Genomic DNA, 12691 nt, shown 5'->3' with positions numbered 1-12691 from the left:
CTTAGAAGGTTTTGTGGAAGAGGTGGCACTTGAGATGAGGCTTCAGGGATGGGAACATTTGATGAGGAATTGCTGGGGAAGGGCGTGGGGGGTGGAAAAAGGGGCCAATGCGTTGGGAACGGGAACGGGGAGATGTGTTCAAAGGCGAGTGACAATATGGCTGGACTCGGTGCTGTTTCTGAACCCTGGCTGCAGGTTAGAATTACTTGGGGGAATTTTTCTTCAAATGTAAGTAGGCTGGGCCCCACCCACATCAAATGAATTGGCGTGTTTTATAAAGGGACTCAAACCTCAGTGTTTTTGTAAAGCTCCCAAGATTATCCTAAGGTGCATATAGAGTTGAAAACTCTGAGCTATGCATAGAATATAGGAAGTGGAGTGCTTGGCGAGATGAGTAGGTGAGTTAGGAACAATTTTTTTATGTTTTTAAAGTCTTATGATTTATTACTTTCCCCACCACCGATAGTATTATACGACATATATTTTATATGTAAAAGGTATGAAATAAATATTTCAAATTTTGTTTGGAAAGAAGAAAAGTATGTTGTTTAAGGTGTACCATGTGCCAGGCACTGTGCCAGGTGGTTTGTTTAGAGTATATTGCAAAACCGTTGAAATCATGACAGACATTCTGGGATGTCAGAAATCTACAGTTTTGAGAATTTACTGCTTTGGTGAGATAATGAGAACACAAATACCTATTCAAAAGGCTGTGGGCTTTGAAGATTGAGAATATTTTTAAAGGAAGAGGGGATATGTGGGTCTTGAAGTCAGATCACAGCTTTGCCACGTCCTGGCTGCCGTGGACAAGTTACACATCCTCCTTGGGCCTCGCGCTCTCGTCCTTAAGCCCACAGGTTTGCTCCTATATTTAAGTGAGACACACCTGGCGAGGTGCCTTGCCTAGCAGGAATAAGATAATTTTTCTAGAGTGTACACATTTGTTAAATTGATTAAACCTCATTCCTGAGTTTCCACCACATTTTGTTCTTCTGGTAGGAGGGGTGCACAGTAATAGATCGGCAGAAGCTGGCACTGCAGAGTCATTTATCTTTGCAGTGAGTTGGCAAATTGAGACGATATTTGCTGCAAATTCATCAGATGTTTTAACTCAAGATCCAGAATTTTAAAATTAAAAAAAAAAAAGGCAGTACTTTGCAGGGACATAGCTTTGAACGAAAGCAGCAGATAAATATATTTATGCATGCTTTCTTTGGCCATACCACTCAAATTTTCTCCCGTCTCTGTTTTCTGTGTCTAGAAAGACATTACAGAACTTTGGCTGTACTTCTCAGGTCAGTTTCAAGCTACCGAAGGCTCATCTTAGGCTAGGTGACCTCAGAAATATCTAGTTTCACTATATTCTCCTGTCTATGAAAACAGTGTCCCTTCTTATTGAATAACAGTAGAGAATGTTTCCAGCTTGAACCAAGGTAAGGGGAGGGGTTAGAAGATAGATCTTTAAGGGCACCCGAAAGACTTTTGCATCATCACCTGTTTTTAAGTATATTTACTCTGTTATCTGAGCCAGTTATTAATCGACTGGTAAGATTTGAGGCAATAGTGTGTTCTTTTAGATTACCAATTTATCTTGATTCAAAGTCACTAAGACCTTTTATGAAACATCAGAAAATTTAATCCATGGATGTGTTCTAGTAGAATATGTTCTGACCTCTGGGTCACCAAGAGAACAGTTTATCATGATATGTGGAATCCTGCTGAGACAAATAGCCTTTATTTTCAAAACTTGAGTCATGAAGGGCTTTGTTTTTATTTCGTTGAAAGAATTCAGAGATCGTAATACTGAAGTTAAAAAACTGAGACCTCACCCTGGAATTGGGGGTAAATAGAATCATGTGAGATGTCTCCACCTAGTGGACAAAATGGTGTAATCCTACTCCTTTCTGCCTTTATTAACACCTGGACAAGTGTAACAGCAGCTTTAAGACGTAATGAAACCAACTAGAGCAGAAACATTTTGGATGATTAGTTGATCACCACAGAAGGAAAAATAAGAAATAAATTATAAAATTTATTTTATCTGTTATAAGGCAACCACTAAGGGAATTTCTTATTGAATTTAGAGTTTTAAAATGTAGTAATTCTTGAATGACCAGATCTGCATTCACTACTTATCTAGGTATTTCACAAATATTTGTCCATTTTATTGTATTTACATTTAATGTCAATACATTTAGTTAATTATCTGGATTTTAGATGGGGGAAATTAATGGCCTTATATAAAGTAGCTTCGAAAAAAATTAATGTGCTAATTATAAAATGGAAATTAAAGACCTGAGTCTTAACTATTATTAGATTTTAATTAAGTAATTAGTTTCTGTCCCACCTTGTATTGATCTGCATTTAACTTCTTTTACAAATCAAGTAACTCTTCTGTGCCTCACTTTCTTCATTTGTAAAATGAAGGTATGTTAATACTCAAAAAAAAAGTTTACTGAATGGATGATTATGTGCCCAGCACGTTGATAGATACACACAGTGATGACTAAAACACGGTCTGTGATACCAGAGAACACACTCGTTCAAGGAAATACAGAAAGAAATCATTTTTGCATGAGGCAATATGAACAACAATATACCCCAGCACATAGAAGTACCAAGGGGGGCTGGCCTCATGGCTGAGTGGTTAAGTTTGCGCGCTCTGCTTCAATGGCCCAGGGTTTGCCAGTTTGGATCCTGAGTGTAGACCTACACCACTCATCAGGCCATGCTGTGGCAGCATCCCACATAGAAGAACTAGAATGACCTACAACTAGAATATACAACTGTGTCCTGGGGCTTTAGGGAGGAAAAAAAAAAGGAAGATTGGCAACAGATGTTAACTCAGGGCCAATCTTCATCACCAACAAGAAGCTTAAAAAAAAAAAAGTACCACCAAGGAATGGTAGCCAACTCAGCCCCAGAAGCAAAGAATGCCACCTGGAGGAGGCCAAACTCTCGAGCAAGGCTTAAAGGATGAGTGAGAATTAATAAGCAAGGAAGGAGCATGGAGCCTGAGAGGGTGCTCCAAGCTGAGACTACCAATATGGATTTGTAAGATGATGTGGTTGAGACGTTTGACAAAACCAGGGTTCTTTGGAACTCTTAAATGATTATGAATCCTACTAAGTGTGCAGAATAGGATCCCAAAGGGACTCTGATCATACACAGTGGGGCAGTAGAAAAAGCCCCAGCAGTGTCCCAGAGGGCCTGCCCTGGGCCGTCTGGCAGACTTGGCTTCCCTTTTGTTGGTTGACGAGTAGCCTCCAGTCAGTGAGTGCGTTGCTTGGGTTTAATGTCCGGCTGGCATGACCTCTTCGGTGGAGTACAGTTTTACTATATGTATCAAGTAAATCATGAAGAATGCCATAAGGACTCATTAAACCAACAAACGGGTTAATTTTAATTAAGACCAACAAAGGGGTTAATGCTGCCGAGTCACCTTTTAACCCAGAGGAGTTGTGAATGGAACACTGACTTCCAGAAATGAAATTCCAAAATCTATTGTGTTTCTTAATAATCAACATCTGCGTTTCACTTTGAAGTTTCGTTTTTGCTTTAGTGGTGGTGGTAGGGGGAGTGTTTGGTTTGGTTTGTTGTTTCGTTTGGTGGCTTATAGTTAAAAAAAAAAAAAGGTTATTGCCGATACAAAATCATTACATTTTTAAACTATTTGATTTGCCAGAAAATGAATGTTTTATTTTTATATTAATTCCTTACCTGTTTGTGTCTAGTGTCAAAAGAACCAGTTTCCTCTTAAACTTTAAATGGCCTGTAAAGACTTGGCGAAGTCCTTCAATGAATACAACTTTTGTCTTCACAGATACAGGCTAGTTCCAAAGGTTTATTTTCCTGCACAAATTAACGATGTTGTACGCGCCACGAAGTACTTCCTGCAGCCAGAGGTCTTACACAAGTATTCGGTTGACCCAGACAGAATTGGCATTTCTGGTGACAGTGCTGGTGGGAATCTCGCCGCTGCGCTGGGCCAACAGGTAACAGGCTGCCCTGAGGTGCTGGTGTAGGAGGGCACGTGATAATATCCAACAGACCAGTATATTCTCTACTGTGCATGGCAAAGGCTTAGCCAGGTGGGCTTGTCACTAGGGGGCCAAGTTATTCAGATGACCACACTTAGAGAGCTCTCAGAGATCTTTCTGAAGTAGGAAGAGGGGTCATTGAAAGAAGTGTCATTTCTGAGTCCTTGTAAAGGCCCTGATTTCAATTAATGTGAAAGGAAGGGCTAACATTTTAGAGGGCTCCCTTGCTCTCAGGAATATACATGAAAATTAAGTATCCCCCTCTGCTTTTCCATGTTGGACTTGCAAAACAGGGTATTTTTGCTTAAATTCCAATCGCTAAGATTGTTTCCTTAGAATTTTGAGCCAAATTAAAAAGTGTTTCCCTCAATTTGTTTTAATATAAAAAAATTAAATGGTTCAGGTACATTAAATGTCATAACACAAGTTAATCTGAGCTTACCTGGTTACTTCTTTGAAAACGGTATCTCTCTCTAATAGCAGCCAACATTTAGGGTGGCTGTGTAAACTTAAAGATAAGTACATTTCCTTCCTCTTATGGATTAAATAACTTAAGAAGAGCATCTCTGTCTTCTCACCTCCACATTTCCTTGGGTACCCTCAAATAGCATCTGCCTTTTTATTTGTGGTGTACCTTGGTTTTTTTCTCCCTTGCTATGTTTAAAGAACTTGGTTCTCCAATTGGCCTTGGCAGATTTGCTATCCCTGTGTCCACATGTGGTAAGAAGGAGGTCCTGGTGCAGTGGGGAGAGCATCATAGGCTTTCAAACCAGACAGAACTGGGAGAGAATCCAATTCCCCTCTTTGAGAAATATTTGGGCAAGCTCCTTCACCTCCCTGAGCCTCAGGAGAAAGAGGATAATGCCATCCGATTGCCAGGACTTAGTGAGATGATGTAATTCTTGGCACATATTAATAGTACTATTAACTGATTATTTCCTCATGTTTTTACAGAGCAGTTACATCTTCCCAGTAGGGTTCTAAAGTCCCGTGTGAAACAAAATTGTATGGCTAAAGTGACCTTGAAGATGGTTTAGTTGCCTATGAAACACAGTGACTGAGTTAGCTGCCTTTTGGATGTTACACGAAAAAATACATCGTCTTAGACACTAGACTTACAAAATGAGGCAATGTATCCACATTTCAGGGAGGCCTGGGAGAATTGAGGTCTGCTGAGCTGGGGGATTCACTCAAATTTCCATGTCAACCACCCTGGGGCGTGTGCTCGTTAAGTAGAAAGGAGGGTGCATCGTCAGCACTCTTTAAATCCTCACGCATTCTCCCAGCATGAAGACTAAATGCTCATCAGAGGAGGTACCCTGAGGTCCTACTAAAATGACTCTGGAGTCCTATCATCTGCTCATTTAGCTTTTCCTACTCCTCTCCTCTGGAAGAGTCAGACTCGTTTTTTTCTCCCAAGTAAGCCATTGCCTTTTGGGGACTTGCAGGCAGTGCAAAACTAAATAAGACTCATGCATTCTCCATCCATAGCACCCATCAGAGTGCGCTAAGTGCCAAAAGATAAATACAAGTATTAATGGGGGTTTAAAGACCTGAGAGATCACGTACCTTTGAAGTGTTCCCTCAAAACGATGAGTTGCAAACATCATCCCTTTTTCAGTAAATAGCTAGCAGCTCGATAGGGTGGCAGCGGCGGTGGGGATAGAGAATTAATTTTTTTTTTTTTTAAAGATTTTATTTTTCCTTTTTCTCCCCAAAGCCCCCCGGTACATAGTTATATATTCTTCATTGTGGGTCCTTCTAGTTGTGGCATGTGTGGTGCTGCCTCAGCGTGGTTTGATGAGCAGTGCCATGTCCGCGCCCAGGATTCGAACCGACGAAACACTGGGCCGCCTGCAGCGGAGCACGCGAACTTAACCACTCGGCCACGGGGCCAGCCCCGAGAATTAATTATTTTTTAAACTACGTTACTTAATACCAATAGCTGGCAGAAATTTAACCCTTATACTCCTTTGATTCAAAGTAACACATTCAACTACTTTATAAGGTGTCGTTTCTGTAAAAAGAGCCATGCAAAATGAAATAATGTTTGCTGCTTCTTCTCCAGATTAGTCAAGATGCCAACCTGAAAAACAAGCTCAAAGTGCAAGCTTTAATCTATCCAGTTCTCCAAGCTTTAGATTTTAACACACCCTCTTATCAGCAAAATGTGAACAGCCCGATCCTGCCCCGGTACGTCATGGTGAAGTACTGGGTGGACTACTTAAAAGGCAACTATGACTTCGTCGAGGCCATGACCGTTAACAATCACACTTCCCTGGATGTAGAAGAGGCTGTCGCCCTCAGGGCCCGTCTCAACTGGACAGCCCTCCTGCCCCCATCTGTCACAAAGAACTACAAGCCTGTCGTCCAGACCGCCGGCAACGCCAGGATCATCCAGGAGATCCCTGAGCTGCTCGACGCCCGTTCTGCCCCGCTCATCGCAGACCAGGAAGTCCTGCAGCAGCTCCCAAAGACTTACATCCTGACGTGTGAGCACGATGTCCTAAGAGACGATGGGCTCATGTATGCAAAGCGTTTGGAGAGTGCAGGTGTGGAGGTGACCCTCGATCACTTCGAGGATGGCTTCCACGGGTGCATGATTTTCACCAGCTGGCCCACCAACTTCTCAGTGGGGATCCGGACTAGGAATAGTTACATCAAGTGGCTGGATCAAAACCTGTAAAGGAGTGAAGTTTCTAGAATGCTTGAGCCCCTCTTGACCCTCCTGCACCTGCTTTGGAAAGACATGCACTTTTTAGTCGACTTATTTCCTCTTGTTACTTGTGAGTTATAGAATCTCTATTCCCTGCAGATTTATGTTAATTTAATTATTTTAAATGCATTTGACTAATCTAAGTGCAAAAGCATCTGAAATCTGGTTCTTAAAGTGGACCAGTCTCTGTCTTCTTGTTGTTTTAGCCAAACTGCTACTAATACCCACAGCTGCAGAAAGCAGGACTAGGAGCTGGAAATAGCTCTGGGTCCTGCCTTCGTCAAGAAGTTCTTTTTAGAAGAAATTTTTCCAGCTGTGGATGATAGAGTGACCTTGAATGAGTTAAGAAAATGTAGGCTCTTCTTCAACTTGCTAGAGTTTGCTTTGAGTTCAGAGCAGTGTTAAATGTGTGCACTTTAAGGTCAGTGCTGGGTACCACGTGCCCTCCGTTCTTCATGAATGGATGGTTTTGTTTCCTGTGGGAGTTTCGGCAATGGCTTTCTAGCAAGGACAGGTTTCTCAAATGACTTTCTTCCTTTATAGTGTTAATTTTATGAGATAGCTATCTATAAGTCCAGCTGGATTATGATGATACTTGAAAGTTACTTTCTACCACTATTATTGGAAAATAGGAGGTTTGCATGCACTGAATATATGTACATTGTTACATTTTTTGGTTATACCATCTCCTTGGGAGAGATCTTTTGGGAGCAAAGTTATTTAGATTTAGAATAAATTTTCCATTACAGAACAAGTAAAAACAAATGAACCAAACTACTGTTTTCATAATGAATACTTCTCACATAAATTACCAAGAGCAGTGTGTATATATTTGGCAGGGTCAGAAAAGAAGATCCATTTAATATTAGTTTAAACTTATGAAAAATACCTTTAGAGGGTCTAGTTTATTCTTGAAAACAACTTTTTCACTTACACGGCTTTAAAGTGGGGCTATTTTGGTATATATAATGTATTGTTTATTTTTTTAAGTTATTTAATGTTAAAATATGTAGCTAGACTTAAGTTTTTCAGGATAATGTTGGTAAAGAATATTAGAAATAATGATATTTTTAAAAAACTATCTTAGAGTTTAAAATCTACCTTGGGATTATATCCACATATAATTTATGAAAAGAGGTAAAATAGCTATTAATACTACTATACATTAGGTTTAAATGTTTTGATGTTTATATGCGTATGCAAATTAAAATAACTGGAAACTATGACGACACCTAGTAAAGTCACCTAAGTTTATAGTTACAGCTCAGACAAGACACACGTGCTCATCTCTGCTCTCTCTGTTTGGAGGAGCACTGGCTCCTATTCTTCTGGGTGAAGGACAGACATTGGCGCCAGCTGCCTACGTCTCTCATTAACTCCTTCCAGCCAGGTCTAGAAGTTACAACAGCCCAAGCTTATCTTCATGTAAAGGCTTCACTGCCAGTGGGAACGTCTTCAGCACAGCAAGAAACTGCACTTCTGACTAAGTTGAGTCGCTCTGCCCTCCTTCCTGCCACTCTTACTTCTGCCCCCATCCACGCAGGGACTGCAGAGAGCGGCAGTAATGATACAATGACATCGTCCATGGAGAGAAAGTAGAACCTTTTCACTCATTTGAAAGATGAAATATTTTTGGCATTGAAATAACAAATGAAAATTTGCACACTTACTTTTCATTTATTGTGTAAGCATTTAATGTACAAAAAAGAAGTAAATGCAACATTGTGTGTGTGTGCCTGTGTGTATATAAAAATAATCATACAAACTAATGTGCTAATGGACTCAGGCAAGTCATTTATCATCTCTGAGCCTCTTTTCCTTTTCCTCTAAAATCAGAGAATTGAATTATTTGATCTCTGAGGTCTCTTCCAATGATAAATTCCAACCATTTTGTCAGACTAGCAAATTGTATTGGCCTCTTCTCTTTTTGTAGGTCATTATTCTATATACAGAGACTCATGCATCATCAAAAAATTTTTTTTCTGTAAATCTAGGATTTTAGTTCTTACTCTATAGTAGCTACCCTTCTCATTTAATACTACTCTTTTTGACACCTTTTGAAGGGACCAATGTTTGGATCTTATTTTGGTTATCTACATCTAAGAAAGCAAAGAAAACGTAATACACACACAGAGTTCCTTAAAATGATGTTTTCTCAGAATTGCAAGGCAAATCCTATGGTAATTGCAGACAATGAATGATTCCGGATCTCTAAAGGGCTTTCTCAGGTGAGAAGGAAGTGAAAGAAAAAAGAGGACAACCACTGTTTCTGATGAAATACTTGAGTTTCATTAAAGCTTTTATATATTCGAATAATTCGTCTAACAACTTGCACTGTATCCCACCTCAGACCTTGCTTTAAGGTCTTCCTTGAAATTTTCCTTGGAATAATAAAAATTGCAAATCATGATACACAATAACCACTAGACACAAGAGAGGCTAACCCAACCCGAGCTCTGAGCTCTAAGAACTCCTTTGGGAAGTCTGCAGAGTTTATGTTGAAGACATTTTGGTTCGGGTGAGTTCATTTTCTTTAGTTTTTGTTTTTATAAAAAAGAAAACCTTATGCTCTGCAGATTGGTTTTTTTTTTTAGTGTTATGGCTTTGCTTTGTTTTCGTATTTTATGAAAAAGTTGATAGTCTTTTTGTAATATCATTGTGGAATATGAACATAAATATATGAAGAAAAAATATTGAAGTGCTGCAAAATATAGTGACGTGTAAATGTTTTATCATCTATTTGTGAAAAATTTAAGACAACTGTATAATTATCTCGGTGGATATAATATTTTATGCATGCCATTTTAACCTTTGACCTTTTGCTTATTTCCCACTGCAAAGGGGAAGGCAGATTTTATGAAGGATTTTAGTAGCAAATCTATTTTGTAAAACGAAAATCCAGTGTGGAGGCAGGAAAGTATGTATCTGTTTTGACTCGTGTTTGGAAATAAAATGGCTCCATCTGGGAATGTGCGTCATCTCATTTTCTGGCTCCCATCTCTCTCTTTCCCTCTATATCCTAGATCCCTAGCCACAGTTCCCCCCAAATCTTCTGCCCCTTGGAGTACTCCAGCTGCCTTTCAATCCCCGAGAGCTGGTTCAGTGGCCTCCTTGAGTACATGCATTTCATGTCTCGATACAGCATGTGCTGCTCAAATTGGGGAAACCTACCTTGGACTGGCGAGAAGATTCTTAAAGCCAGGCAGGCCCTGAGATTATTTTGGGACTTTTCAATACACTTATTAAGAAGGGATGATCACAGCGCAAATGAATTTGGATTTGAACTGGTTCAGCCAAAGTATCAATTCCACCGGAGGTAAGTTCTCAAATTGACTCCATCATTACGAGCAAATCTGGTAATTTCACGCTTAAGTTTATTACGCTTAGTTTGTATCAGTATCATAGGAATTTACAAAACTTTGTTTTTCCAAATGAATTGTTTGTATTAGTTCTAAATGGTCACATACAGGCTTGTATATTAGATTTTCCTCTTTGATTATAGTTACTTTCATCTTCTCCAACAAGACCTCTAGTCTATGGCTATATTTTGCTGGAGGGATCTACTTACAGTTTCAACAACTGTCCTTTGGGGCATTTAAAATGTACTCTGTTTGAATATTGTTTTTCTTGCAATTTTCATTCTTTTTTTTATTGCTCATTTTTTTTTAAATAGCATCTCATTTTCCAGCGGAGCCCCTATTTAAATATCTAGAGGATGTGGATATCAGTACCACACTCCCCAAATCTCAGAGATTGGAAATGTGGATATGATTCCTAGTAGGGATATGTGCATTGCTCAGCCCTGTCACTCAGCACCAGCATTTTGTATCACTAGAGAGAGAGGCTTGTGACATTTGGTATCTTGTTTAGAAGGCTCCTCCCCCAGATTTCCCCACAACTGGTTCAGTGTTGACGGTTCAGATTGAGAGCTCCACCTTCTCAGACAGACTCCAACTAGCCCCCAACCCTTCCAATCCCCACCCCTCTCTCCAGCCCCAGGCCCCCTCCCTCTGATTGCTAGGCTTATCATCGCCGCTTTCCATCTCACTTCTCTGTCTGCAATTCTTATTCATTATTTGATTATGTGCTTGTTTTCTGTTTTCCTCATACTTAAATGTAAACTCCATGAGGTGGGGACTTGGTCTTTTCCATTCCTGTTTCCTAGGCATTTAGAACAGAGCACATAGTGGACTTTCAAAATGTGTTTTTAAATACATAAATCCTTAGTGAGAAAAATGGAGCTCATAGGAATGAGGGTATTATTATTTTTGTTTTATTTTTTTAAGTATGCTTTTTTTTTTGGCGAGGAAGATTGGCCCTGAGCTAACATCTGTTGCCAATCTTCCTCTTTTTTTATTTTTCTCCCCAAAGTCCCAGTACGTAGTTGTGTATCCTAGCTGTAGGTCATTCTAGTTCTAGGTGGGGTGCCACCACAGCATGGCTTGATGAATCGTGTGTATGTCTGTGCCCAGGATCTGAACTGGTGAACCCTGGACCAATGAAGCAGAGCATGGAAACTTAACCACTCTGCCACAGGGCCGGACCCTAGGGTATTATTTCCCATGTATTTCTCCTAGAAGTAAATTAAGGTTATGTCAAATATAAAAAAAAATCACTTAAGACTAAAATTACTTACTGTCCTAAAAGCTGAATATATCTAAGCAAAATTAAATAATTCAAAGTAATTTCATTCCTGTTTTTAACTAACAAATTTTAAAGCAAAAAATGTTTTTGAGAGAATGGATGAAAAGAAGATTTTTTCTTTCTCCCACAATTCAAGTCCTTCCTGCACTTTTCTTAACAGATACTGAGGTTTTTGCTGTGTTAAATAAACCGTTGCAAAATGCCCTAAGAGAATGATCTACATAACACCTTCCACAAGTGTTGCATGGAAGTCAACTTAAGAATTTGAGAAATTTCAACAAATTTCTACTACTTTTAGGATGGCCTCTTCCCTTCTTTCTGTTCTCATTATTTTTAAATAGGGAATCAAATTCTATGTTTTCTATTCCAGTTAAATTCATGAAATAAATAATAATTTGCTTGGCCGCAGATGAAATTTAAGTATTCTGCTTTAAAATGAATGGTTTACTAAACTAAGTAGTAACATCATCCCTGCTGACTTCGTTTCTGCCGCTCTCATCAAATGAAGTTCTCTGCCTTCTATACAAAGCCAGGACCTCAATTTGCATCCTTAATCCAGTTCATAATTGTCTCCTCCACGGATGTGCTGAGTTGTCTCCCCTTTCTCCTGTACCTTTAATTCTATTCACTCCTTCCCCTTAGCTCTAAGAATATAGTGAAATCTGTCCTGTGCAAAGAGCTTCCTTCCCTTTGTCTCCATTTTATTTTCCTTCTGATGCAAATAAGGCAATATTGTGTTGGTTATATATTGCTGAGGAACAGATTATTCTGAAACCAGTAATTTAAAACAATAGCCATTTGTGATTGGATGATTCTGGGTTGACTGAGCTTAGCTTGGTGGATCATCTGCTAAATGCAGTGTTGACTGGGACTGCGATCATCAGAGAGCTCCACTGAGCGGCGACATCCGTGATGGCTCAGTACGTGGCGGGCAGTTGTTGCTGGCTGATGGCTGAGTGACTTGGTTCTCTCCCACATGGCATTTCCTCCTGAACTGGAATTCTAAAAGCGTTGCATCTGGATTCCAACATGGAGCATTCTGAGTGTGCAAAAGTAGAAAGCTTTGTATCTCCTAAGATCCAGGTTTGGAAGTTACCCAGCATCATCCCACCATATTCTATTGGTCAAAGCAAATCACAGGACCAGCTCAGATTGAAGAGGAGGGGAAATAGACACCCCTGCTTCCCGGAAGCAATGACAAAGAATTTTCATCTTTAATGTACCACAATTCCTGCTGGGAGAGAACTTCCATTTTGACTAGTCATTGATAAAAACAAAATACTCTGCTTAC

The 12691-nt window shown here is 39.7% G+C and overlaps 1 protein-coding gene across 1 annotated transcript in view; it reads left to right on the top strand.

The window, feature by feature from the left end:
* NCEH1 (neutral cholesterol ester hydrolase 1) overlaps positions 1-9725 on the top strand; it is a 55569-nt gene extending 45844 nt beyond the window's left edge. Inside the window, exons 4-5 of the mRNA XM_001495343.4 lie at positions 3824-3995; positions 6109-9725. Of these exons, the coding sequence (XP_001495393.1) occupies positions 3824-3995; positions 6109-6726 (790 nt within the window). The 3' untranslated portion in view covers positions 6727-9725. The remainder of the gene's footprint in view (positions 1-3823; positions 3996-6108) is intronic.
* The last annotated feature ends 2966 nt before the right edge of the window (positions 9726-12691 follow it).

The sequence above is a fragment of the Equus caballus genome, chromosome 19 (genome assembly GCF_041296265.1).
Source record: "Equus caballus isolate H_3958 breed thoroughbred chromosome 19, TB-T2T, whole genome shotgun sequence".
NCBI lineage: Eukaryota > Metazoa > Chordata > Mammalia > Perissodactyla > Equidae > Equus > Equus caballus.
This window is presented reverse-complemented; position numbering and strand designations above follow the sequence as displayed.